Source organism: Oryctolagus cuniculus, chromosome 11, assembly GCF_964237555.1.
Source record: "Oryctolagus cuniculus chromosome 11, mOryCun1.1, whole genome shotgun sequence".
NCBI lineage: Eukaryota > Metazoa > Chordata > Mammalia > Lagomorpha > Leporidae > Oryctolagus > Oryctolagus cuniculus.
The window spans coordinates 115,627,361-115,654,623 of NC_091442.1; the positions used below are offsets into that span (position 1 = coordinate 115,627,361).

At 65.9% G+C, this 27,263-nt stretch overlaps 1 protein-coding gene and 2 long non-coding RNA genes across 5 annotated transcripts; 1 reads left to right on the plus strand and 2 right to left on the minus strand.

Moving 5' to 3' along the window:
- Positions 1-255: 255 nt before the first annotated feature.
- On the minus strand, positions 256-1,466 carry LOC138844439 (uncharacterized). Its single transcript, XR_011380287.1, has 2 exons — positions 649-1,466; positions 256-495 (listed from the first exon to the last, which is right to left on the minus strand). It is a non-coding gene; the product is annotated as an uncharacterized lncRNA (long non-coding RNA).
- Positions 1,467-1,474: 8 nt separating this feature from the next.
- On the plus strand, positions 1,475-25,114 carry SYNGR1 (synaptogyrin 1). 3 transcript variants are annotated; one of them, XM_070052948.1, is made up of 4 exons: positions 1,475-1,751; positions 17,156-17,393; positions 18,260-18,405; positions 21,992-25,114. In XM_070052948.1, the coding sequence occupies exons 1-4, from the start codon at positions 1,653-1,655 to the stop codon at positions 22,211-22,213; spliced, it is 705 nt and encodes a 234-aa protein (XP_069909049.1). In that variant the 5' UTR covers positions 1,475-1,652; the 3' UTR covers positions 22,214-25,114. The 3 variants fall into 3 exon arrangements, with proteins under 3 accessions (XP_069909049.1, XP_069909050.1, XP_069909051.1); XM_070052949.1 differs by having other exon boundaries at positions 1,574-1,751; positions 22,058-25,114; XM_070052950.1 differs by lacking the exon at positions 21,992-25,114 and adding an exon at positions 19,787-20,040 and having other exon boundaries at positions 1,576-1,751.
- On the minus strand, positions 24,551-25,914 carry LOC103348384 (uncharacterized). Its single transcript, XR_007919580.2, has 3 exons — positions 25,665-25,914; positions 25,400-25,480; positions 24,551-25,174 (listed from the first exon to the last, which is right to left on the minus strand). It is a non-coding gene; the product is annotated as an uncharacterized lncRNA (long non-coding RNA).
- Between the last annotated feature and the right edge of the window lie 1,349 nt (positions 25,915-27,263).

A 27,263-nucleotide genomic window follows, 5' to 3' on the forward strand; every position in this document is an offset into this window, starting at 1 on the left:
AGAAAGCCCGCTGATGGCCGCTTTCCTTCCCACCGCCAGGCTCTCGATGATGTACCGAGAACGCTGCCCTGCCCGAGGCCCCAGGAGTTGTCAGTTGGAAGGCTTGCCTCCTCCCGGCGGTTAGCACGGGGCCGGGGGAGGGGGGGGGGCACTCAGGCACACGCGCCTGCCTCATGACTCAGAGGTGCCCCGAGGCCCCCACACACTTCCCCTGCCCAGATCTCGTGTCCTCAACTTTCTGCAGGGATCCTTTAATTTATTTTTTAAAAAGATTGATTTTATTTAAAGACAGAGTTACAGAGAGAGGTAGAGATGCAGAGAGAGAGAGAGAGAGAGGTCTTCCATCCACTGGTTCACTCCCCAGATGGCCACAATGGCCGGAGCTGTGCCGATCCGAAGCCAGGAGCCAGGAGATTCTTCCGGGTCTCCCACGTGGGTGCAGGGGCCCAAGGACTTGGGCCATCTTCCACTGCTTTCCCAGGTCATAGCAGAGAGCTGGATTGGAAGAGGAGCAGCTGGGACTAGAACCGGCACCCCCATATGGGATGCTGGCGCTTCAGGCCAGGGCTTTAACCCACTGTGCCACAGCGCCAGCCCCGAGATCCTTTAATTTATGATTTATTTTATCTACTTGAGAGGCAGACTTACAGGAAGAGAGAGAGAGGTCTTCCATCTGCTAGTTCATCCCACAAAGGGCTGTAACCAGGAGCCAGGAGCTTCATCCTGGTCTCCCGCGTGGGTGCAGGGGCCCAAGCATTTGGGCCATCCTCTGCGGCTTTCCCAGGCACATGAGCAGGGAGCTGGATAGGAAGTGGAGCAGCCGGGACTTGAGCTGCGGCCCATATGGGATGTCCACCTGTTTCTGGAACCCTAACCAGAGGTACAGAGCCGGGCCACAGGAACGCAGGTCACACAAGAGCCAAACCCAGCAGGTGGCTCCTCCACGCAGCCCAGGATGCGATGGGGTGATGGGGACCAGGGTCTGTTTGCCCACCCAGGCCGTTGGATTGAGCAGTGAACCCGAGGAGCCCACCCACCGCAGAGGGGACGACACACATCTACCTCCCTAGCTACTGATTAAGGAACGGGGCAGGCGCTGGGCTGGGGGAAGGGCTCCGCACAGAGCTGGCTGCCCCGTCCTAGGCCTCCGGCTGCGGTGCCCGCAGACACGGGGACACGCACAGGAGGTCGCGGGCAAGGGCAGGTGGAAAGGAGGCCGCGGGAGCCGGGCTGCCTGGGAGGGCCCTCGGGCACCTGCTGCGTGCTAGAGCCCTGGCCCTGCCCGCACGCAGGCTCGCAGAGCCACCGGAAACCCGCGAACAGGTAGATCCCGGAGACGCTTTCAGCCAGAGCCGGCGGACCGGGACCGCGCGGCCGGGCGCCCAGCGTCGGACACCGCCGCCCACCCCCTTCCCCCTCCCCGCACTTCGCAAAGAGGTCACCGCGCCGGCGACGGGCGCGCCTCCGCGGGAGAGGGCGCGCGCCGCCCAGCCCCAGCCCCCAGCCCGCGGCCCGCGAGCCGCGCACGCCGCCCCCCTCGCGGGAGCCCGGGGCCGCGCCGGCCGCGCGCAGGGGAGGGGGCGGGGGCGCCGCGCACGCGCACGGGCCGGCGGCGCGCGCCGAGCGGGGGGCGCCGCGCGGGTGCAGCCACGATGGAAGGGGGTGCGTACGGAGCGGGCAAGGCCGGGGGCGCCTTCGACCCCTACACCCTGGTCCGGCAGCCGCACACCATCCTGCGCGTCGTGTCGTGGGTAAGGCCGAGCCGGGCGGCGCCGCCAGGCCGGGGCTGGAGGTGTGGGCCAGGGCGGCGCGCCGGGACCGACCCCGACCCGATTCGGCCCCGGGTAGGGGCGCGGCGGCGGGCCCGCAGCTGCCGTGACCGCGGAGCCCGCGCCCCCAGCTTTCTCCTGTCGGGTTGCGGGCAGGGGGGCCCGGCGCCCGCGGGGGTCGCCGCTGTTTCCGGAGGATCTCCCCCCCCCCCCCCGTTCCTGTTCGCCGCCCCCTCCCCCGTCGCCGTGACCTCCAGGCCGCGGCTATGCAGCCCCGGCGCACCGGCGACCGAGGGGGACGCAGCCTGGGTCTCCGGTGGCCTCTTTGGGGGGTGGGTCGGGGCGTGGGCCCCCTCGCGGAGGTGCCCGCCGTGCCTGTCGTGGACGTTGGAGGGCGAGATGCCCGGGGCCGGGGTGTTGGTGGGCAGGGACGGTGGGCAGCGCTGAGTCGCGGGTACCCCCCCCCCCAGTGACCTTGGGCTGGGAGCCACCCAAGGTGGGGAGCGTCCCAGCCTCTCTCGTGCCTCAGTTTCCCGAGTTACAGAGAGGGGTTGAGGCCCGCCTGGGCTGTGACATTTCACGGATCCGGAACACCCCCATACACCTGGGCGCCTAGGGGGTCTCTGGGAGAAGGGCCCCTCCCCACCGTGGAGAGCGGAGAGAGGCGGGCAGAGGGCAGAGGCCCCCAGCGCGATGGGGGGAGGGTGGCACAGAGCATGAGCAGCACAGGGGGGCAGGTTCCCTGCGGGAAGGGGGGTGCCTGGGGCGGGCTGGCAGGGCCCATCACCCTGGCTGGGGGGTCTTTGCTCTGTTGGTCTGAGGCCGGTTCCTGGTGAGCACCCTGCTTTCCAGCTGTTTAGGGACCCGTAAGGGGCTGGGGGCTGCGGTGGCTCCTGAACCCTTTATCTCCAAACCTTCCAACGTGGTCTTGGGGCCACAGGAAGAAGGGGGAGCTCTCTGAGGGCGGGGGAGGCGGCGCTCCTCGCTGTTTGTCATAGTGTCCCCTGTGCCCTCGGAGGGCTTGGTGAGGGCTTGGGGCACTGGCCTCGCCCTCTGGGCCAGTGTGCAGCTCCCGGGTGTTGGGAGGGGCGTGGGTGTTTTGTCAGCTTGGGTCGTTATGGCGCTGTATTGAGTGTGCTGGCCCGAGGGGAGGCGGCATGACTCAGACGCATCCCTTGTGCACGGGCACCCACGGTCCCTGCTGGGGGCTGAGCCAGGCACCCCCAGGCAGGGGCCGTGAGAGCCTGGAGTGGGGGTCTTCCTGCTGTGTGCAGTCCCCCGAGCTTCCTGGAAAAGGCGGTGCCTAATGAGGCTGGTGGGTGGGCAGGGTGAGCACCTGTGCCCTGCACGGAGAAAGGGACAGTGGCTCCAGGCAGCACCCCCGGCATGCAGGGCCACCTGGCTGGCTCCCCTAACACCCGGGCCACGTGCTGGCCGGGGGCTATTGGTGTGGGACCCAGGTCTCCGTGACCCAAGGCACAGTGCTTCCCCTGGGGCAGGGAGGAATTTGGGGTCAGGAAGGACACGAGGGTCACACCCACACAGGGCCTCCAGCCCTGCCTGCGCACCTGGGCGCAGGTGTTGTCTGCCTTTGTGGGAGCAGAGGCCTCTACACACAGAGCCTTCGTGATCACTGAAGGGCTGGAAGGTAGAAAACCCTGCAGGTGACGGCTGCGCGGTAGCCCCGCTGCCTCACGCCGGAAATGAGCGCGTGTGAGATGTTGTGTGTTTTACCGCAATAGGAAAAACCAGCGGGGAAGCCGTGGGGGCACCACCGCTGAGGGAGGCTGTCGGCTGTCGGCGGTCCGGGGCTGTGTCTCCTGGCCTTCTGGAAGACTCTCTAGGACGCTGAGACAGGACATGCTTGGGAGCGTGGATGTGGCGGGGCTGGCCCTTGGCCCGCGTGCTCCCGGGGCACACAGCAGGGTCTGGGTGGCGGTGGCTTCCTCCTGGGACTCCTGCCATCTGAGCTGTTGCACCAGGGTGGCCAATACATCCTCTTGCTGGAACCTCCCAGGCTTTAGCCTTGAAAGTCCCATATCCCGGGAGCCTTCAGCCCCAGACAGACTGAGAATTCGTCACCCGGGACTCCCGAGACCCCTGCTGCGGCCCTGAGGGGCGCTGCCTGTGAGTCGGTAGAATTTGCAAAAGACAGGTCTTTGGAAGCTGCAGGGCTCAGCAAACCCGGGGGTCCCTCTGGCCCAGCTCCGCTGAAGCGAGGCCTCCCGGACCTGAGACTGGCTCAGTTCAGCTCTGCTGCTGCTCTGCCCCCGCCCCCCACCCCCGCCCCGAGCAGCTTGGAGCTGTCGCCCCTGAGCTGGGGGCTGTGGGGGACCAGGAAATGGGCTGCTACTCCTCTGCTCTGGGCAGCACTGTGTCCCCCCAGCCCTGGTGCCTCGTGCCCTCCTCTGAACGAGGGGCGGGGCTTGGCCCCAGGGGCCAGAGGGATGGCACTCCCCGTGCTGGGGTGAATGGCATTGGGCGGGCGGGCGCTTATCTGGGGCTCACAGCCTGGTGCGGTGCCGGTGCCCGTGCCCGGAGGTAAGACAGGCGTGTTTGATGCTCTGTTTAGGCAGAAGGAAAACAACAGAAGCTCCTGTTGCCGTTTTCAGGGGCGATGTGTTCAGGGTCCTGTCTGCCCCCGCTTTACAGATGACACAGGTGAGCCCCAGCCTGGGCGTCTACTGCACCAGCTGTGGGCCTGGAGCTGTCCGAGCCGCCCTGGGATCCGGTCCACAGGGTGCCACATGCACCGGTCCCTCCTCCCCCAGCGTGGCGTCCGGGTCTGGGTTCCAGTGGCACCAAGGGGTAGCTTTATAGCCCCGGTTTGTTTGTTTGTTTGTTTTAAGATTTATTTATTTATTTGAAAGGCAGAGTTACAGAGAGGCAGAGGCAGAGAGAGAGAGGTCTTCCATCTGCTGGTTCACTCCCCAATTGGCCACAAAGGTTAGAACTGCACTGATCCAAAGCCAGGAGCCAGGAGCTTCTTCTGGGTCTCCAACGCGGGTGCAGGGGTCCAAGGACTTGGGCCATCTTCTACTGCCCTCCCAGGCCACAGCAGAGAGCTGGATAGGAAGTGGAGCAGCTGGGACTTGAACTGGCACCCATGTGGGATGCTGGTACTGCAGGCAGCGGCTTTACCTGCTACGCCACAGCGCCGGTCCCATACAGCCCCAGTTTTATTAGCCCCCCCCCCCCAGTGAACTCCGAGGGAAAAAGCCAGGTTTACTTTGCAAAGGCAGTAGCTTCAAGATGAGACCCCCGGGGTTAAGCCGCCACTTGACACAGGAGTCCCACATGAGCACCAGTTCCAGTCCCAGCTGCTGCACTTCCCATCCAGCTCCCTGCTAGTGCACCGGGAGAGCAGTGGGAGGTGGCCCAAGTGCTTGGGTCCCTGCACCCACGTGGGAGACCAGGATGAAGCTCCCGGCTCCTGGCTTCAGCCTGGCCCCGCCCTGGCCGTTGCAGCCATTTGCAGAGTGAACCAGCAGATAGAAGATCTCTGTCTCTCCCTCTCTTTTTGTAACTGCTGATCAGATAAATATCTTAAAAAAAAAAAAAAAAAAAAGAAACCGCTCGTCACCTTTCAGCCGTGTTGAGCCTGCTGCAGCGGCCAGGGAAGGGGTCCAGGGTGGAAACAGAACCTCTGGCCGGCTCTGGTGTTTGCTCCTTGATTCTGCGCACACAGCAAGCCCCTTGCTCGGTGCCAGCCAGCCTGTGTCCCACCCGACACAGTGAGGGCAGGACTGAGTTGGCAAGCGCCATCCGGGATGCTTGGGGTGCTGCAGGAAGTGCAGGGCCTGGCAGATTCCTCTGCCTGGAGGGGCATGGAGGGCTTCCAGGGGGAGGGGTCCCTCCTGAGCTGAGTTCTGATGACGAAGTGGGGAGGGGCATTCCAGGGGCAGGAGCGGCCTGAGGCAGTGCCTAGAGGCCTGAGGTGTGACCAGGTGCTGGGGATGGTGGTGAGCAGTCGGTGGCACAGGGGTGGGGTGAGAGTGACAGGTTGGGAGGCTGGAGGGGCAGGTGGGGGCTGCCCAGGAGGGGCCTTGGATGAAGGACTCACAGGCCAGACTTGCTGGAGCCCAGCGGGAAGCCGGGAAGAAGCTTCTGGCCAGGAGAGAGTGACTGGAGAGCTTGCCTGGCTGGGAGGGGGTTCGGGCAGGAGTCCCGGGCGGCAGTGCAGGGGCCACTCTCCAGGGCCTCTGCCTGTCACTGCCTGGGGGCGCGGAGTCTTGGCTGCCGACTTAGCACCTGTCCCTGCCAGGCGCGGGCTCCCCTGGCCGCTGTGTCCCTGCAGATGCTGCGCGTCCCTGTCTGGGGGCTGGCGTGTTGGTGCTGGGGGTGTGGGGGGGTGAGACCTGGCTAAGCTGGCCCCCCGGGCCTTGGCATTGAGAGTACGCCCACCATGTGGGCCCTCAGTGGCCTCATCTGTGGCATGGGCGTGCAGCGTGTGGGTCCTGGGAGGCGTGGAAGGTTTGTGAAAATGCACTTCGGAGAGGCCCGCCATGCGCCTGTGGGGTGGGCGAGCTCCTCGCGGGGGAGGCGACCTGGAGTTCGCGGCAGCTCAGCCACGTGGGGCGTCCCACATGACCTGCGTGTGCGCAGGGTTCAGCCTGGGGAGGAGGCAAGCGGTGGAGGAGGAGCCGGCGGCGGAGGCCGGGCGGGAGAGGGAGAGGCAGATGGCAGGGCGGTTGGAGGGAGCCACGCCTGGCACCCAGACCGGAAGAACCAGCTGCCTGGGCGGGAGGGGAGGCAGAGCAGGACATGGGGAAGCGCCTGGCGCGTCCTGCACCCCCCGCCCCTCCCCCCCGACCGGCTGTGTGGCTGGCGTGAGATGCAGGTGCCTCTGGGCGTCAGCTTCGCCATCTGTCAAGTGGGACAAGGGTGCTTAGGTTGGACTGCTGGGTCCCGGCCTTTCCTGCTCAAGGCGCCCCACCCCTGCGTCCGGCGGACCCTGGCTTGGGCACTTGGGGATTGGTCGGTCCTGGAGTAGGGGATGTCCACAGCTCCAGCCCCGGTGCTCCTGGGGGCCCTATGGCTGGGGGCCAGGGCCCCAGGGCCATGTACGTGATCAGGGCAGGGAGATTGGAGCCCAGCACAGTGGTGAGGTCCCTGTGTTGCTCCCAGGCCTTCTCTCCCAGGGATGGGGTCCTGCTCAGCTCCCCTCTGTGGGAGTAGCAGGTGCCAGGCGGAGGGACTTCGAGGGGGAAGGGTGGCCGTTTGGCTGGGACGGCCCTGAGCTGTTGGACCCGGGCTGCAGTCAGGCCAGAGCCCAACAGGCTGGGGCCCGAGAACTCTGAGCAGGCGGGGGACGGGGGACGGGGGACATGGCCCGTGTCCCTCACACTCAGCACCGTCTGTGAGTGGCGCTGTCACCTGGCCGCTGCGGGCTGCTTCCCCAGCAGTGGTTCTCACCCTCCCCCTGCTGCACCTGGAGGTGGCAGGGTCCTCCTGGCTCCAGAGGCCACTTCCAGACCCTCCAGGCCACTTCCAGCTTTGAGCCTCTCGTCCACACGGGGCCGCCCACCTGCCTTCATTCCGGACCAGCTCTGGGCACCCCACCTGCTCCCTCAAGGCGCCCAGCTGGCTGTGCACCTGTGCTGCCGGGGAGGCTCCTGCCTCTGTCCTGGTCACCGCCCTCCTCACACCTGCCCACCCTCCCAGCCCCCCCCCCCCCAGCCACCTGCCGCAAGCCACCCCGCAGCAGCAGCCGCTCCCTAATCCCGGTCTCGGGCCCGGCTCTTCCCCACCCCTCCTGCAGCTGTCCCTGCAACACCCAAGTCCGCCAGTCCTCGGGCCTGGGACCTCTGAGCCCTTGACCCTGCCCTCTGCACTCAGACTCCCGTGCCCATGGCCCCAGTGCTGGCTTCTCGCCGGCCCTGGCCTCCTCACACCTCCTCCTCCACGCACCCTCTGGCCTGGCCACAGCCCCTGGGTGCCGCCTCTGTCACCTGCCCCCCCCCACCCAGCCCAGGCTGTGCCCCCCCCCAGTCCCGTCCCTGGGAGCCGCCCAGGCTTCCCCTGCGCCCCTGCAGGCTCTCTGCCCCCTCTCCTAATGGAGCTCTTGGCCGCCTTGGGTGCTCAGTGGGGAGCGGGCTCCTGTCTGACACACAGTGTGCCTGCAGGAGCCTGGTGGGGGGAGGCGGGGCAGAGAGGCCCACCATGCTGCCTCCGAGGTGAGCTGTGACCCCAGCGGGGGGACGCTGGCGGGGCTCGGGGACAGAGGTGACAGGGCGTGGAGCCGCGTGGGCTGCAGTCAGCCAGGCAGAAACCGGGGAAGGAGCTCCAGGCAGAGGGACCGTGGGGGCCAGGTGGTGAGGGGTGGCTGCCGCTGCTGCTGGGCCATGAGCTTGGAGGCCTGGGGCTGTGTCGGTGACGTCCCTGTCACATCCGCAGTGTGCAGACAGGGCCTGGCGTCCCACAGGGCGCCCCCGGGTGTGTGGTGAGGTGGAAACGCACCCAGCCCACAAGGCCGGAGTCACGTATCCTCTCCCCCTTGAAGCCTCCTTGGATCCTCCCCCACCCCCCATGTGCCTGGCAGTGAGGACTTGCAAATGGGACTTCCCCTGCCTCCTCTTCCTCCTCCAGGGCGTGAGGTGGGGCCTGGGCCTCCCTCGTCTCCATGGAGACCTGTAGGGTCGGCCATGGCCGCCAGCCCGCGAGAAAGAGTGCACAGGGCTGGTCCGGTGGGCCCTGCCTTTCTTACAGCCAAGGGCCTCACAGCCCCGGCTGCCCCATCTGTAAAACGGGCACTGCAGTGCCCACGTCCCAGGCCCTGCCTGCGGAGGGCCAGGCCGTGCGGCCGGTGCCCGCAGCCCTCTCCCCTCCCTGCCCCTGCCAGTCACGTCAGCCCCCTCTGGCCTGGGTGTCCTCCTCTCTGTTGCGGCTCCGGGCCCCCGCGGGGGAGGCAGCCACTGGAGGGTGTCAGTGGGGACCATGTAGGGTGCAAGGGGAGCTGCAGATCACCTTGGGGGGCCAGGGGCTGCGGGCACAGGCCCTGCCCAGCAGAGCTCCCGGAGGCTTGGGGACAGCTTGTGGGGAGATTACTGCCTGACCCCGAGGCCGGGGCGGGGCGGGGCGGGGGAGGGGAGCAGGGCCCCTCGGCGGCTCTGAGCCAGCTGCCCAGGCGCCTCTCACAGCCACGCACTGGCTTTGCCGCCATGCTCACGTGACCTGGGTGGGCCTGACACTGCCCGGAGCACGGCCGCCCCTTTCTCTGCCCAGGCCTGGTGCAGGCCCAGGCCGTCCTGAGGCGGCAGGGTTCAGCCTCCTCATTAGGGAGTGAGCTGCCCGTGGGCAGGGGTGTGCAGGCGGAGGCGCGAGCCAGGACGCCCCCCGCGTCCCGCTGTCAAACACTGTTCTCCTCCCTCGAAGCCTTTCCCGACCCTCTCTCTGGGTCTCGGGGAGGACACACCCTGGGCAGCTGAACCAATAAAGGGAAGGAGTTCAGTGATGTTGTCCAGGCGAATGGGGCATTGGGAGGGCTTTAGGTCTGCGGGTGTGGTCTGGAGGGCTTCCCGGCGGAGGTGTCCTTTACACTGAGACGTGGATGCTGAGAAGGATGCAGTGTGGGAAGACAGCGGAGGAACCTAGGCGTCCCGCGCAGAGGGGAGGGGCTTGTGCCCAGGCCTTGGGGCAGGAGCGCGTGAGAGGAGGCGGGAGGGAGTCTAGGGGTGGCATGGCGCGGAAGGGCGTCTGTCCGAAGGCTCCAAGTAGAGGCCCGGGTTTAAAGAGATGAGCAGCTGGCGCCGCGGCTCACTTAATCCTCCGCCTAGCGGCGCCGGCACACCGGGTTCTAGTCCCGGTCGGGGCGCCGGATTCTGTCCCGCTTGCCCCTCTTCCAGGCCAGCCCTCTGCTGTGGCCAGGGAGTGCAGTGGAGGATGGCCCAAGTGCTTGGGCCCTGCACCCCATGGGAGACCAGGAGGAAGCACCTGGCTCCTGCCATCGGATCAGCGCGGTGCACCGGCCACAGCGGCCATTGGAGGGTGAACCAACGGCAAAGGAAGACCTTTCTCTCTGTCTCTCTCTCTCTCACTGTCCACTCTGCCTATCAAAAAAAAAATAATAAATAAATAAAAAATAAATAAAGAGATGAGCAGACAGTTGGGGGGGACAGTGCATGGGTGTGGGGGGACCACGTGGGGGACACGGAATGATTTGAGTTAATCAGGGGGGTAGAAGCAGTAGGCCCGACTGTCCATGGGGGTCGGGGATGAACCCACGACTGGTTCCTGGGGTGCGGATAAGGGGGCCCGAGGTCGTGGACGCCTGGGCAAGGCTGGGGGAGAAGCCGTGGCCCACACAGGGGCCCCGGAGCTGTCCTTTATCTTCAGCCTGGGGAGGAACCGGGGCGGCTCCCTGGCTGCCTCCCTGGGGCTGCCTGGAGGAGGCCCAGGGTGAGAGCCAGTTCCTGAAGGGCCAGATGGGCGGTGCCATTTGGAGCCAGGAGGGCAGGGGTGCCGCGGACCACAGTTTCTCAAGGGAAGGCCGGCGCTCTGTGCGGCTGTGTGAAGCCAGGCCGCTGGGAGCCCCCCCACCCCCGGGCCACGGGGACCTGCACGGCCCCCACCCCGCAGCCTGGGACTGCTCGGCACTGCTCGGTCTCAGGCAGGGTCCGGAGTCCCGGATCTGCACTTGGCCATGCGGAGAGCTCCTGGCTCCTGTTCCGGAAGGGGCTGGAGCGGGCGGGGTCCTCAGAGCCTTCAGGTCTTCTGAGGGCGTGGGTGAGGCTTAACTGTCAGGTGCTCTCCGTCAGCCCAGGGCGCCGAGGAGGCTGGGGGCCACCTGAGGTCCCGCGAGGAGACAGGAGTCCCGGCCAGGAGCGTGTGGGGGCCGGGGACAGTGGCCGGGGGTCCGCACAGCCCCTCCGGGTCTCGGACAGTGAGGCTCCGCTCCTGCCCGACAGCTGGGAAGGCGGGGAGGGCAGGGGCAGGATTCCCAGGCAGCGTCCAGTGGCTGAAGTGGGCAGGGGCCGGGTCATGGGTGTCCCTGCGCCTGCGCCTCGGATCCCGCTGGCCCAAGGTGCTGAAACTCCAAGACTGCAGGATTCCTTCCTGTTTTTTTTTTTTTTTTTTTTTTTTTTCAAGTTTGACACAGATCTGCACCAAGCACCATCTGGGATCTGTTTTTAAAGACCCAGGATTAGAATCAAAGGCGGTGGGGGTGGGGGGGGGGATCCAGGCGGTCTGGCCCGGCTACCTTGGTGCTGTTTTTAGCGTTTTTCTCGGCTTGAGGTGGGGCCCTCTGGTGCCTGCTGTGCCCAGCGGCCCTGCGGGTCCTGGCCCCACCGCCGTCCTCTGACCTCCTGGTTTCCAGGCGCCTGGTGGGGCCCCGCAGGCCGCTCCCTCCCGCCGCTGTGGCCAGCCTAGGGTTTCACCCCGGTCTAATTTCCAGTCTCCAGTGGCTCCTGCGGCTGCCTCGTGTGTTCCTTGCTGCCTGGCACAGGGCACCAGCTGTCCGTTCAGAGGCTCGGGTTCAAGTCCTGACTCCACCCCCAGCCTGGCGGGTCCCAGATGCACCTGCAGAGTGCGTGTCCAGTGCACGCAGTAGGTCCTGAGCGAGCCCCTTCCTCGCACCTGGCCATGGAAACCTGAGGCCCCATCCTACCCATCAGGGGCTCCCACTCGGGGCGGGACACGGCCGCTCCGGGAGGACTGAAACCCTCAGTGCAGAGCCCCTCCCTCAGTGGGATCTGCAGACTGATGAGCTGTCCCAGCCTCAGTTTCCCTGTCTGTGGAACCCCCACGTCTGCAGGGGAGGTGGCATCCTCAGGTGGCATCCTCGGGCCACAGTGGCCTTGAACTCACCCTGACCCCAAGGCCCCCGGAGCTTGGCGACCTCCCTGCCCTTCTAGGTGTGTCTCCTCACTCCGTCTGCCGCCCCTGAACACAAAGAGTTTATTGCAGCCCAGGGCCTGGGAGCAGCATCTGCCAGGTACACGGGGCTCAGGTCGCTGTCTACCCAGAGCTGACCTCTTGAGAGGCCGCCCTGGCCACCTGGGCTGCCCCCTCTCACCCTGCCTGCTGCTTCTTGAGCATGGCGGGGTGGGGGGAGGGCTGCGGAGAGAGGGGAGGTGGGCGGGCCTTGGCCTGGGGCCCTAGAGCCGGGGCTGTGGTCTGTGTGAAGTGGCCCTTCCTGCTGCAGGCTGGGGACGCATGGGAGGGGGCAGGACCGGTGAGGGGACCGCGACTTCTCTCTGCCCTAAAAGCCTGGGTCCCCACCGCAGCCCACCAGGCCGCATCCCCGCCCGTCTGCCTACCTCCTGGGCCGGGTTCCCAGGTCACTGCCCCCACCACCCCGCTAAGGCCTTGGCCCGTCCCCCAGATCTGTCCAGGGCTGGCTCCTGCTGTCCCAGCCTTCCTGGCCCTGGCCGCCTCCCTGGCCGCCGTGGGCCATCAACGTGACGGCCAGTCCTGCGAGTTCCGTGTCACTCCAGGGCTCTTCTGGTGCTGAGCCCGGTACTTGCTGTCCTGAGTGTCTGACCCCACGCCCTGCGCACCCGAGGGGGATTCGGTCGGCACAGCTCACCCCAGCAGGCTCCTGCCCCGCCCAGGGTCACCACGCCCTGTGCCGGCTGCACCCAACCCCCAGGGGGTTTTGATCTTGCGGCTCCCTCTCTCTCTCTCTCTCTTTTTTTTTTTTTTTTTTTTTTTGACAGGCAGAGTGGACAGTGAGAGAGAGAGACAGAGAGAAAGGTCTTCCTTCGCCATTGGTTCACCCTACAATGGCCGCCGCGGCCGGCGCACTGCGCTGATCTGAAGCCAGGAGCCAGGTGCTTCTCCTGGTCTCCCATGGGGTGCAGGGCCCAAGCACTTGGGCCATCCTCCACTGCACTCCCTGGCCACAGCAGAGAGCTGGCCTGGAAGAGGGACTAGAACCCGGTGTGCCGGCGCCACAAGGCGGAGGATTAGCCCATTGAGCCACAGCTCCCTCTCTTGGGGACGCAGCGTCTCTGGCTCCTCTGGGCTCCCTGCTTCTCCCCCGGGGCCCAGTCCTAATGGTGCCTTCTCTGCAGTCCCGGAGGCCCCAACTTCCGCCCTCCACTTCCCTCCCACCTCCGGCCTCTGGTGGACTGTCCCTGCAGAGGTGGGCTCTCTTCCGGCCCCCAGGGGGCGGGGTCTGTAGGGCCTGCTGCCTTCTGGTATAATCCCTTCCTCCTGGGAGGCAGGCTTGCCCCGAGGGAGGGGCCTCTGGTTTTTACAGAGGCTCAGAGAGGTGAAGTAACTTGCCTGAGGCCACACAGCAGGGCGCAGATTTGAATCTGGCACCGACTCCCCGGGGTCTCAGCCTCTGGTCAGGGCCTTTCTGTTCTGCTAGGCTGAAGTCCTGGCGCCACCCAGCACTGTTTTTTTTTTTTTTTTTCTTTTTCTTTCTGTTCTGTTCTTTTGTTTGTTTAAGCTTTACTTATTTACTTGAAAGGTAGACTGACGGAGAAAGAGGGAGAGGCACAGAGAGAGGTCGTCCATCTGCTGGTTCACCCCCAAATGTCTGTGACAGCTGGGGCTGGGCCGGGCTGAAGCCTGGAGCCGGGAACCCGCTCTGGGTCTGTGCGTGGGTGGCAGGGGCCAATCTGCTGCTGCCTTCCCGGTGCAGAGGCAGGGAGCGGGGCTGGGGGCATCGCTCGGATGGGGGCTGGCGTGGCAGGTGTGGCTCTGCGGTGCAGGCTTCAGGTTCTCAGCCTGGCAGTTCTCTGGTGGGAGCCTGGGACTTGCAACGCCACGTCAAGATGGCGATGCCTAGGGGCCGAGTGGCAGTGCCTGGATTTGTGCAGTGCACGGCGCAGGCAGCCGCTCGTCAGGGTCGTACCTACTGCCACGGGAGCCCCTGTGGAAACGCCGTGGGATCCTGGCTGCCTGCTACTCCTCTCCTTGTGCTCCTGAGCTCCGGCCTCGGGACCTGCGTCTTGCTGCCTGGCCCCGTCGCCTGCAGCCTCCTTTCTCCCAGGGCGGGGACCAGCCGGCCTCTGCTGCTGACAGTGGCGACAGCCGTGTCCCCTTCTGTTCAGTGGGGCCCTCCCAGCGACCTGGGGGCGGTGAGGATGCAGGGCTGGGCTGGGCGGAGCTGAGGGCCCAGGTGCCCCGTGCAGCCTGGAGGGTCCAGCTGGGCAGCTTCCTGGACGGGCGCTGGCTGTCTGGGGGCCGGTGGTCGTGTGCCCACACTGAAGCCACATGGACACAGACGCCTTTGTTTCAGATTATCTAACATACAGATAACCATTTTATTTTATATTTTTAAAAACTTTATTTATTTATTTTAAAGGCAGAGTTACAGAGAAAGAGAGGGGAGAGTTAGAGAGAGAGAGAGAGAGAGAGAGAGATTCTTCTTTCTGTGGGTTCACTCTCTACATGGCTGCAACAGCCAGTGTTGGACCAGGATAAGTCAGGAGCCTGGAACTCCATGTGGGTCTCCCACGTGGGTGTGGGGGTCCAAGCACTTGGGCCGTCCTCCGATGCCTTCCCATGCGCCTTAGCAGGGAGCTGGATCGGAAGTGGAGCAGCCGGGACTCGAATCCGTGCTCATATGGGGATGCTGGTGTCGCAGGCAGCTGTTGAACATGCTGCACTGTAACGCGGGCGCCCAGGTAACCGTTGTAAGGCGAGTCGTTCGGCAACGTTTGGTGCATTCGCAGTGCCTTGTAACCTTGGCCTCATCGCATCAACAACGCCCTGTGCCCCGGAGGTGGCCCGTGGCCCTGCCGTTGCTCTCTCCCCTGCCACGGATGGAGCGCAGCAGAGGAGCCACGGCACAGGGGAAGCCACGGCATGGGGAGCCACGGCACAGGGGAGCCACGGCACAGAGGGAGCCATGGCACAGAGGGAGCCATGGCACAGAGCAGCCACAGCATGGGGGAGCCACAGCACAGAGCAGCCACGACACAGGGGAACCACGGCACAGAGCAGCCATGGCACAGGGAGCCACGGCACAGGGGAAGCCACGGCACAGGGGAGCCACAGCACAGAGCAGCCACGGCACAGGGGAGCCATGGAACAGAGCAGCCATGGCACAGGGAGCCACGGCACAGGGGAGCCACGGAACAGAGCAGCCACAGCACAGGGAGCCACGGCACAGGGAGCTCTGTATCTGGCTTCTTCTCTCACTTGCTCTCGAGGTTCACCCACCTCGTGGCTTGCGTCAGTGCTTTTGTCCTTTCTGTGGCTGAAAAATCCACTGAGTAGACGTGCCACCATTTCTTCTCTTTTTTATTTGAGAGGCAGAGAGGGAGAGAGAGAGCGCACGCTCCTATCTGTGGTTCACTCCCCAAATGCCCACAAAGGCGAGGGCTGGGCCAGGCTGCCCTCCACGCAGGGCTCCCGTGGGGGTGGCAGGAAGCCAGCGAGCCGAGCCAGTGCTGCCCCCAGGGTCAGGAGCCGGGAGTAGGAATGGAGCCCAGGCCCTCCGCTCTGGGGTGTGAGGGTCTGAGCCGGCACTGCAACCCGTGCCCGCCCACCAGGCCAGGCACCTGCCCCCGACAGGAGCTCCTCCCCCGCTCATTGGTGGTGCACACTCGGGTCGGATTCCTCCTGAACACTCAGTGGTGTCCTAACGCGGCGGCGTCGGATGTCAGTTCCCAGCTGCTTTTGAGGAAAGCTGTCTGAGTCAGCCTTCCCATCCTAAAGGATGATTTATTTCTTATACGTATATCATGACTGCATGACGGGAAGCTGTCTCAAAAAGTTGATTGAAAATGTGTACCATGGGGCCAGCGCAGTGGTGCAGCGGGTTATAACGCCCTGGCCTGAAGCGCTGGCATCCCATATGGGCGCTGGTGCTAGTCCCACTGATCCTTTTCCGATCCAGCTCTCTGCTGTGGCCTGGGAAAGCAGTAGAAGATGGCCCAAGTGCTTGGGCCCCTGCACCGTGTGGGAGACCTGGATGGAAGCTCTTGGCTTCAGCCTGGCACAGTTTGGCCATTGCAGCCATCTGGGGAGTGAACCAGCATATGGAAGACCTCTCTCTCTCTCTCTCTCTCTCTCTCTCTCTCTCCTCTCTCAGACTCTGCCTTTCAAATAAGTATTTTAAAAAATGCACAGGTTTCAGAAGTATCTGCACCCAGACATCTTCCACTTCTGTTTTCCATGGACTTTCCAAGCCCCCTTGTCTGCCCTCCTCATTATAAACCCCCGTGTAGATGTGGAACACCATATGGCTGAGGGGCAGCATTAAGGAGGCCCCTCCCAGCCCCCCCCATCCTGGGTGTGTGCGGGGGAGGGGTGCGTCTGGCTCCTTCCTAGTGCAAGGAGTCCGTGCAGCGGGAGAAGCAGGAAGGGAGAAGTGGAAGTGGCCCGGAACCCCTGCCCTCCCCGCTCCCGCCTCGCTCCGGCTGGCCTCGGCCTGCAGCTCCCCACAGGTCGAGCTTGCCCCGCCCTCTGTGTCCACTGCGAATCGGAGGCGCTAGCTGGCACTCTTGTCACATCGCGCCTGTTGGGAGCGAGTCACCCGGTCGTCCTCATGCCCGCGCGGTGGCAGGGGAGGTGAGGGGCACGGGGGCGGCACAGGGCTCACCTGCCTGGTGTGCCCCGCGCTGCGGAGTGAGCTGTGCACGCACTTGGGCCGGAAAACCGCCAGCCTTTGTTCTCCCCCGTTCTTGGGCCCAGAGGCGGCTGAGCCAGCTGGGTGCCTCCACCTTGCATCTGCCCGGGCTGCAGCCCGCTCAGCCGGGGCTGCGACCTCCCCGGGCGCTCCATCGCCAGCTCACTCCCTTGGGCTTGGCAGGATTCAGTCCCTCGTGGGCTGCTGGGTGGAGGACCCAGCTCCCTGCTGGCTGTTGGCCAGGGCCTTCCCTCCGCCCCTCTACACAGGACCGGACTGGGCTTCCACGGGAGTGTGCAGGGAGAGGGACAAGAGAGGGAGCGAGATGGACTGTGCTGTCCGTCACTCTGCTGTATTTTGTCTGTTGGAAGCAGATCACTGGGTCCAGCCAGGCTCGAGGGCAGGAGGCTACACGGACGCACGGTCCCTGGGGGTCAGCTGGCTGCCTGCCTGGCTGAGGTGAACCCGCCACAAGTGGGGGGCACTCGGCATGGCACAGGTGGCCCGGTACACAGCTGGACCTTGGCTACTGCTGCATCGCTCCACGTGCAGGGCCTGGGACCCCAGGCCCTCCCTGGGCTCCACAGTCATGGGTGGGGCGAATGCTGGCATTGAGGCGTGGACGTGGGCGGGTTCCAAGCCCAGGAGGGCCCGTGGCCACGTGTGTGAGGTGCCAGGCCAGCCCCGGGGGAGCCTCAGTCTCGGGACCTGGCTGGGGTCCGAGTGGGGCCGCAGCGGTAGGCAGAGCGTCCTTGGTGCCTGCAGCCCAGGAAGGAAGCCGTCCGGGTGAGCCGGGCAGGGCGCCGCCCGAGCCTCCGCCCGCTCCCAGGGCTCACGCCTGCCCCTCCCCCCGCAGGTGTTCTCCATCGTGGTGTTCGGCGCCATTGTGAACGAGGGCTACCTCAACAGCCCGTCGGAGGGCGAGGAGTTCTGCATCTACAACCGCAACGCCAGCGCCTGCAGCTACGGTGTGACCGTGGGCGTGCTCGCCTTCCTCACCTGCCTGCTCTACCTGGCTCTCGACGTGTATTTCCCGCAGATCAGCAGCGTCAAGGACCGCAAGAAAGCCGTGCTGTCCGACATTGGCGTCTCGGGTGAGCCGGCGGGCGGTGTGGCGCGTGCAGGCCGGTGAAGGCACAGACCCGGGGCTGGTGGGACCAGGACTCCCGAGAGCCAGGTTGTCCCGGCCCTGCCGCGGAGGGTGGGGCTGGAGCTGCGCTGGTCCCCCAGCCTCTTGCAGCCCCCGCCCGGGAGGAGCCTCCTGAGCCCTGAGCAAGGGGCCCTGGGAGCTGCAGCCTCCCTCTCCTGGTCCTGGGTGGCACGGCGGCACGGTCACCTTCTGCCCTTCAGGAGTGGCCTCTGGCAGAGGCCCCCTGGCTCCCGTCCCCTTGGTTCCTGGAATCTGATTGGTGGACGCTTAGGCAGGGGTCAGAGCCACAGAACCACTGGCCCAGAAAGAGTGAGAAGGATGATTCCCAAACTTCTGCGGAGCCCCCCGGGGCCCCCAGCAGCGGGGGGCCCTGGGCAGGGGCCGGGCTGCAGGCTCCCGCCCCCTCAGTGCACGGGGCAGCTCTGAGCTCCCAAACCGCCACCGAACTTGGGGGCAGCAAGTGCACAGGAAGCCCAGGCCCTTGGCCCAGCCCCAGCCTCTCACTCCCTGCCCGTCTCTGGAAGTCTGGGGGGAGGGGCGGGGTCGTCCTCCCTGGGGCCCGGAAACTGGTGTCCGGCAGAGGGCAGCGAAGCGCTGGCCTGAGCTGCCTGCCCTTTCTCTGTCTCTCCTTCCTCCCCGCTGGCCACTGGGACCTGCCCCTCCCCGCCCCTGCCCCTGCGCTCCCTGTGATCTCCCCCGCCCTGCGCTCCCCCCCGCCCCCCTCCCCGCCTGTGCCCCTGGGGATGGGCGAGTGCATGACCCCTGCTCCTCAATTTCCCCACTTGCTCCCCCTTGCCCTGGGCACCCCAGCCTTCTGGGCCTTCCTCTGGTTCGTGGGCTTCTGCTTCCTGGCCAACCAGTGGCAGGTCTCCAAGCCCAAGGACAACCCACTGAACGAGGGGACCGACGCCGCCAGGGCTGCCATCGCCTTCTCCTTCTTCTCCATCTTCACTTGGGTGAGTCCGGCCGCCGCGGAGCCCGCCCTGGGTCCCAGCCTAGCCCCTGGACTGCGTCGGCCTCCTAGAGCCCTGGACCGCGGCGCTCACGGCAGCGCCTCCTGGCCACAGCGCCCTGTGCACCCTTGCTTTGGCCAGAGCAGCCTTCCCGGGGGTCGGGCCCGGCCCCGCCCCCTGAGTGGGGGGCTGGGAAGGAGCCCGCCTGGTGCCTCATCCCTGGGGCTGCCCCTCTCTGGCCTCCGTGTTCCATCTGGAAAATGAGGGGATTGGGTAGGGGGTTGGGTGGGGGCTGCCACGGACTCAGGTGCTCACAGGCAGGGCCCGCCCGACGGTGCTGCGTGGCAGGGGACAGGTGTGTGCCCCCCGAAGGAGCACCCTCCGCCTGGGGACTCCCGAAGCCAGCAAGTTGCATTTTCGCGCGAAATCTGAGCTTTAAGGGTGACGCTGGGTTCACGTAAACGCGTGCGGTGCGGTCCTGTGCCGCCCCCGGCCGGGGGTCTCCAGGGCCCTGGTCGCCGCCTCTGCTCCCCCTCAGCTGTGCCGCAGAGGTCCAAGCCGCCTCAGCCCGGCCCCGGGCGGCGTCTCGCTTTCCGCGGTGGGGTGGGCGGGTGCTGCCTTTCCCCTCCCGTACCCTGCTGGGAGCCGAGCAAGGATGGGCGCAAGAACCAAATGGCCTGAGACGACGCCCAGGGATGGGGACCACACCCCCCAGTCCAGGCGCGTAGGAGCCGCAAGCCCGGGGGGCGGGGCTCGGCGTGCAGGAGGCGGGGCTCGCAGGGGAAGGGCTCAGCGCGCAGGGGGCGGGGATCGCAGGGGTGGCGCGAGGCTCGCAGGGAGGGGCGGGGCTCGTTGCGCAAGGGCAGCCTCCAGGAGTGGGGCGGGCTCGCAGGGGAGGGGCTCTCAGGGGAGGGGCTCTCAGGGGAGGGGCGGGGCTCGTTGCGAAGGGGCAGGCTCGCAGGAGTGGGGCGGGGCTCGTATGGGAGGGACAGGGCTCACAGGGGAGGGGCGGGGCGGGGTGGGGCGCGCAGGAGGCGGGACTCTCAGGGGAGGGGCGGGGCTCGGTGTGCGGGGGTAGGGTTCGCAGGGGAGAGGAGCGGCTCGCAGGGGAGGGGCTCGGCGCACAGGGGGCGGGGATCGCAGGGGTGGCGCGAGGTTCACAGGGGAGGGGCGGGGCTCGTTGCAAGCAGGGGCAGGCTCGCAGGAGTGGGGCGGGGCTCGTATGGGAGGGACAGGGATCGCAGGGCAGGGGCGGGGCGGGGTGGGGCGCAGCTCCCCGCGCTTCCCGGAGCGGATCCGAGGCCGCGGTCCCTGAAGCCAGCCTCCCCGCGCACAGCTCTGCGCTTCCCGGCCTTCCCACGGCTCTTCTGCTCTCTCCCGGCAGAGCCTGAGCGCAGCCCTGGCCGTGCGGAGATTCAAGGACCTTAGCTTCCAGGAGGAGTACAGCACGCTGTTCCCCGCCTCGGCGCAGCCCTAGGCGGCCGCCCGCGGAGCGGGGAGCCCAGGCGCAGCTGCCGCCTCTGCCGGCCATGCCCAGGGCCCTCGGCCTGGGCCCGGAGCCGGCTCATTCACTCACCCAGTGCCTCTGTTCATCCTTGGTTTGTGTTCATCCATCCAGTAAACATTTATTGAGCAGCCGTTCTGCGCCCAGTGGTGAATCGGGTCCCTGGTCCCAGGAGTCCACATCCTGGGAGGGGGAGACGGGCCCATCGCCGCCTCCCCCAGCCGGACCCTCAGGCGCTGTCAGAGTGGGAGGTGGCTCCACGCGGGACCGCCAGGAGCTGTCCACATCTGCGGGGTGAAGGGTAGCCTTCCCGGCCCCACAGAGGCTGGCTGCCGAGGGGGGCCTGGCCGCGACGTCGGAGGGCACCTGGTCCAGCCCTGCTCTCTGTGCTGTGTGACCAGGGAGAACTCCTGTACCTCTCTGAGCCTCCGTCCCCTCCCTAGACTGAGAGGTGACCGTGGCCCGGCCTCGCAGGCCGTTGTGCAAATGAATCCAAAGCCAGCTGGGCACCGGGATGCTCAATAAGTGTGAGCTCTGTGTTCACTCATCCATCCATCATCCATCACTCACTCACTCCCGCTCTCCAGGGCCCAGGGGTGCCTCCATATTCTCGCCTTTGGAGGTGGCTCTGCTGCGGGCTGCCATGCTGGCCCACCCAGCCCTGCTCTGCGTTGGCGGAGGAGGCCGAGGGCGTGAACAGGCCCGCAGCGCGGTGCCCCGGCCCCCCGGGCAGAGCAAGCTTCCCTGCGCTGGAGGCAGACAAGTGCAGGCGGCCTCCCCATGGCCTCCCAGTACAGCAGGGACTCAGGTCCCTCAAAGCAGGTCCTGACATGGGGCAGGAGCTGACCACAGAGCTGTCTCGGTGCCCTTGGCCAGAGTCCTCCTCCTGGAAGGGTCCGAGCTGGGAGCCAGCCTGGACGGTGCAGCCAGAGAGCCCTGGGCGAGCCAGGCCTGCAGCCCTCGCTCCTGGCGCTGCCGTCCTGTGTCCCCCGAGTGTGCTCCTGGGCTTGTCAGCGGCCCAGGGCAGCCCCGGAAAGCCCCTTGCCCCCCCCCCCCCCCGTGCACTCAGGTCCCAGATCTGAGCCCCAGCAGCCGGGACCTCCAGCCCACGTGGCGGGCAAACCCGAGACCCCTGCCCCAACTCCACAACCCGGCTTCCCGGCCCCAGCCCTGTGCCTCCAAGAGCCGCTCTCTCAGAAGTGCTGCCCCCAGTGGGCACAGACCCGAAGTTTGGGCCTGGGCCTGGACTTCTAGAACTTTCCGGAATGGAATACCAGCATGCCTCACTCCCTGCCTCTTCCCTGGGTGGCCCTTTGTGGCTCCTGGCTGACGTGGTGCCTTGTCGGGGGCTGGTCACAAGGAAGAGGGGGGCACCCTGGCCTGGGAAGGGGCAGGGTCCCCATGTTTGGGGCTGGGTGTGGCCACCCACTCTGCCTTGGGCCCTGCCCCCTTCTCTCAGACTCAGTCTTCCCAGCCCAGAAATGGGGCCATGGAGTGAGCAGACTCCCAGGACGGCCCTTCACCACTAGCCTCTGGGCTGTGCTTGCTCCTTGGCCTCGTGTGCCCGGTGTCGTCCGTGACAGCAGTGTGCCCGGGTTCTGGGAAGACAGGGCCTGGGGTCCGGAAGGCCGGCAGGTGGCAAGGCTCTGTCAAGTCACGCGGCCCTGAAACTTGTTCACTCTGTGGACTCCGTCTCCACTGGAAACCCCAAGCGACAGGGGTTTACACTAGGTCCAGCCTGGGGCCCTGCTCCGGGGCTGGCACAGTGGCTGCGTGGGTCTGTGGTGATGCAGGCCTCTTCCAGCTCCACCATTCGGTTCACCATCCTCATGGTCCATTTTGGCAGCTAGAGCTCCAGGCCTCACATCTACATTCCATCACATTCCGAGATCAGATCAGAGGGTGGGACAGAGAACCAAGAACACAGTCACCCTCCAAGGTGTCATGTTCCTTTGGGGTGTGGGACCCTTAACCCTCTGTTGCCCGTGTCCCATGAACTAACCACCACTAACCCTGTGCTCTTGTCTGTCTCTCCCCTAACCGTGCCCTCCCTCCTGTCCTTGTCCCCTGCCGGCCCGTGCGCAGGCGGGCCAGGCCGTGCTGGCCTTCCAGCGGTACCAGATTGGCGCCGACTCAGCCCTCTTCTCCCAGGACTACATGGACCCCAGCCAGGACTCCAGCATGCCTTACGCCCCCTACGTGGAGCCCAGCAGCGGGCCGGACCCCGTCGGCATGGGCGGCACCTACCAGCAGCCGGCCAACGCCTTCGACGCCGAGCCCCCGGGCTACCAGTCGCAGGGCTACTGAGCCGCAGTGACCGCCCGCCCCCGCCTGCCCCTGCCCCTGCCCTCTCCCTCCACACCCGCTCCCCCCAGCTGCCCCGCCCAGCACCCCCGCGGGGGCGGTCAGCGTCGGGGGTGTCTGCGTGTGTGTGCGAGTGTGCTGGAGGGTAGGCGTCCAGCGGGGGCCTGGGGGCCGGGGGACTCGCGTCCACGCATTGTGTCATCAAGCTCTCGTGGAGCGCCCACCGTGTCAGGCCCGGGCTTGACGGTGGTGGAAGAGGCAGAAGAGACCCTAGGAAAGGCAGGGTGAGGCGGGGACGCCCCGGGGCTCACTCCCGGGGCCCTCCCGGCTCAGGCAGGCATGCTGGGAACCTGGTGGCTGGGGAAGCAGAACCCAGGAGGTCACGGTCACTCGCCCAGGGGCCCTGGGCCCAGCGCCTGCCTTCCTGTCCCTGGAGCGCCACCGCTGAGCACTGCTGTCTCCTGGGCGGTCTTGGGGCCCTCGGCCAGTGAGACTCCTGACTGCTGCGGGCTGGGGAGGGGCTGTGTCCCAGCACTCCCCCAGGACCCCCGGAGACAGCCATGTCTTTGGCCCCCTTGTCCACATCCCTGCCAGCCTCCCCCTGAGCTTGGCTCAGCCCTGCCGCCTGCTTCCCTACGTACAGCCTCTGCGCTAAGCGTCCCCTGGGGAGCCCGGCGGGGGCTCAGGCCTGGCCTCTTGTGACCACCCAAAGGACCGGTCCTTGTCCCCACTTCTAGGCGGGCTGAGTCCTCCCCCAGGGCTGGTGGACAGGGGGCCTGGTTGGGGGTGAAGGGGACTGGCCCAAGGTGCCGGTGAGTGAGTGGCAACCTGGCTATTGGCCTGGCTGCCCAGCGGGTGCCCGAGTCCCTGTCCTTGCCTCTGGCGTGGGACACTGTCATCGCTCCATGCATCTGGGGTCAGCCGCGAGCTGTCCCTGGCCTTCCAGAAAGCCCGCCATGGGGGCTGAGCAGAGAAGACAGGGCTTTGCCAGCTGCAGACACGGGGGCGCTGCCCCCAGGTGCACAGTGGGCTCGGGGAAGACCCCAGGCCATGGGGGAGAGGCTAGCAGGTGACCCCCAAAGGGGTAACAAGGGCTGTGGGACCGGTGGGGCAGGAGGGGTTCTTGGCTGCACAAGGCACACGGGATGGGGGAGGGGCATGGGGTGTTGCTGGGGGCCATCCTGTCTGTGCCCAGCGTCCACCAGTCCCTCCAGGAGTGGAGCAGGGGCGATGGCCCTGTCCACCGGGAACCCGGCGACGCGGCAGGTGTGCGGGGGATGCCGAGGGCGTGCGTGGCCCCTGCCCTCAACAGAGCTTCCAGCATGAAGCAGGCAGCCGAGTCCATCACACAGAGCTGACGAGGGCTCTGCAGTCCGTGGAGAACGTGTAGTATGAAAAAGCTGCATGGATTCCGACTTTTTTAAACCCAAACTTGTCCTTCGATTCCATTTTCCCATGAACTTTGTGAAGCTCCCGAGTGCGGGTGCCGGGCACGCCCGAGGCTCCCCTGAGGAGGGGCCCTGGGGGTGGGCAGCCTTGGAGGCCAGAAGGAGCTCTCTAGGCAGAGAAGTAGTGCCATTGCCCCAGTTAGCAGGGAGCACAGTGAGCTGGCCGCGGGGCACGGATCCGCACTCGGGTCTGCTCCCCCCACAGGACAGCCAGGCGTTGGCGATGGCCGCTGGGGGAGGGGCAGCTCGGGTGTGGGTTCCATGCTGGCTGAGCAGGGGGAGCTGTAGCAGACCAGCGTGAGCGCTGGGGGTGGGAGTGTTTGTGCCCCCTGCCCACCGAAAGCCTCCCCTGCTGATGGACCCCGGCGGCCCCGGGGTGCTGCCCAGGCTCGGGGGCAGGGGCCGGCTAAGCTTTGACCAGTGCTAGGTGGTTATTGCAGACTCTCCCTTGACCCCGATCTGGGAAAGTCTACCCGACCCCTGCCAATCACGGCGGGGGTGGGTGGGGTGGGGGGCTGTGGTCCCACCATCGGACGGCCATGGGAAGAAGATGAGAGGGACAGGGCTCCTGACCCCACTGCCGCGCGGCTAATGGTGAACCAGTGGCTAAGGACAGCCTCGTGGGCTCCGCCTCTCCCTTGCTCTCAAGCCTCTCCCTGGACGAGGGCCTTCTGCGGCCTGGCTGCTGAATTCCAACTCCCTCCTCCCATCAAGCACAAGAGAGGGCCCAGGAAACTTGGGGTCCCCTTGCAGCCAGTGGAGTCTGGCAGGAAGACAGTGAGTTGCAGGTTCAGCCCAGCAGGGTCTGGTCCTGCCCGATGGCTCCTGCCAACCCCAGGGGTGCAAGGGGTGCGATCATTGAGGGGCATGTCCCCAGGGGACCAGCCCCGAGACCCACCCCCGCCACTCCATTCTTCCCTGGTGATTCTTGGTCTTCAAAGACTCAACGGGTGGGGTGTCCTAAGTTTCCCCCATGTAACCAAGAGCCAACCCCTGGGAGCCTCCCCAGCCTTGACAGCAAATCCCTCTGATTCTCTAAGGAGCACGAAGAGGAAGTGCCCCTCCCAAGAGTGCATGGGCAGGTGGACTGGTCAGCTGCCCACCAGCGCTGCCCGGACCTGACGCTCCCTGCTCCCCAGTGCCCACAGCCCTTGTCTGGGTGCCCCGGCCCCTCCCGCAGCGTAACTGCCTGTGTATAGTACAAATATATATATTTTCTATGTATAAGATGTATAATATAAGGCTCCACAAATATATCTGTGTGCGTGTGTGCGGTGAAGGGCGGCCCCACCCAGGGCCCCTGCTGTAGCCCCTCCCCCCTGCCACCTGGTTCAGGCTCTCACGAGTGGACCCAGTGGTCCCCGGCCCCCTCCTTTATGACGTCATCCGTGTGTGGTGAACAAGTGAAGGTGGTGACTTCTGGTGACGTAGCAATAAAGTGAAGACTCAGAACCCACCGCGGGCTGCGCGGGTGTCGGTGTTGCTCTGTCCTCCCAAGGTGGCTCGGGTCCATCCTCTTAAAAAGCAAGATCCTTACAGGCGAAGCCAAAGGCCGGCCCCTCACGTGTGCCCGGGTGTGTGTGTATACACAGCTTTCCCCGTCCTGGTCCCATCCCCAGCCCTCAGAGGTGACCAAGAGGAGAAGCTTGGCCTGGCTCCTCCCAGGTCACCCCCACGCACTGACAGATGCGTGTGTTTCCTGGATGCTGGTTCCGAAGTTGGCCACGAACTGGCTACTTACCCAGAACCCACTGTCCAGGCGGCGGAGTAGGAGGCCAACACGGAACAAGGCAGATGGTCACTGCCTCCAAGGGCTGGCCATCTGGTGGAGAGATGGACATTACATAGACAAAGGTAGAGACTGTGGGAAGTGCCGGGTGGGGTCAGAGAGAGTGGCCAGCACCAGGGGCGAGTCCTAGCCTGCAGAACTGGACTGAGAAGGGCCCGGAGGCAGGCACGAAGTCGCACAGAGAGAAGGCACAGGCGGCAGACACGTGGGTCCCCACCCGCAGGGCCTGGAGGCTTCGCCCAGGGTGTCTCGATGCCACGCCGTGTGGGACGCCACCGCAGGCCGCTTCCCAGCGTCCGGGCAGGAAGGTCACCGGGATACATCTGAAGGAGGGGCCGATCAGGGATTACGGGACTGCATAGGAAGGCGACGACTCCACCACGTTGGAAGCTGCGCGCAGGGAGCTTGGCCCTGGGTGGGTGGGCGGTGCTTGTGAGCAGGGGCCTCCCTATGGAGGTATAAGCCACGCCCTCACCACCGGTGGGGGGGAGACTAACCAATCAGCTCGCCTCCCTCCAAGATGGGGTGAAGCGATTGGTCAGCCGGGAGGAGGCGGAGGCTCTGGACGGAGGGCTGATTCGCGGGTTGTAGAGGCAGCGCTGAGGTCGCGGAGGGCGGTGGGTTCTCTTCCCAGGTCCCAGGGCAGCAATCCAAAGAGGCCGATGCCCGGCACGAGGCTGCTGCCGGCCACGGGGGAAACAGACTCCTACACCGGGCTGCAGCGAACCTGGCCGAGCCACCGACGCTGCAGGGCCCCGGGCTCCCCGTCTGCACCCGAAGCCCCTTCCCCAGGGCCCTGAGATGCTGTGGACGGCTGGGCAGGGTGCAGGCCGTTGCTGCCTTCAGCCCGCTGTCACGGGATCCTCCCTGGGCACGCCCTTTCCTCCGCTTCCTCCCGGAAGTGTGTGCCGTGCTCCAAGCAGGTCCCGTGCACGCCCCAGAACCAGATGCGCCATTGTGGGGCCGCACAAGTCCCAGGTTGAGAACACAGTTCCCTGAAAGGGGCGGTGGGGAGGACAAAGGGGCGAGTTCAGAGCGCGCCACAGGGGCGCGGGCGGCTTTCCAGAGCAAGCCTGTCCCCCAAGTCGGATTGACGGGCAGGCATTTGGGCCTCGGGGCTGTGCCTGGGTTCGTGTCCTGGCTCTGCCCCTGATTCCAGTGTCCTGTTAATGCCCACCCTCGGGACGCGGTGGTTTTGCCTCCCGTACCTGAGTCCCTGCCGCCTTCCTGGGATACCTGGATTGAGTTCCCGGCTCCCACCTCCAACCTGGCATTTGGGGAGTTTCTCTCTACCCCGGCATATGTGTTTAGAAGTTAGAAGGTGATGGCCTTGAGGGGACTCATTAAACCATGAAGGCGCCTTAAGCAAGAGGACAATGAGAGCACAGAACCGGTTTTGCTCCCCCCCCCCTTTTTTTTTTAGAGAGAGGCAGAGTGAGAGAGAGAGAAGAGGGCTCTTCCATCTGCTGGCCCACTCCCCAGATGCCTGCGGTACTAGCTGGGGCTGGGGCCAGGCCGAAGCCAGGAGCCAGAAATTCCATCTGGGTCTCCCAAGTGGGTGGCAGGAGTCCCAGATACCTGGGCTGTGGTTTGCTGCTTCCCGGTCCACTGGAGTACGCTGGGAAGAAGCAAGGGTACCCAGGACCAGCACCGCCGCTCTGATGCGGGTGCAGGCAGCCCCGGTGGCGCCCGGCCCGCTGTCCAGAGGAACACCTGCCCCACGTGGCCGGCTTCAAAACCCAGCTCGGGCGTTTGGCCCAGCAGTTAAGACGACACTGAAGATCCCAGAGTGCTTGGGTCTGGTGCCAGGCTTTGG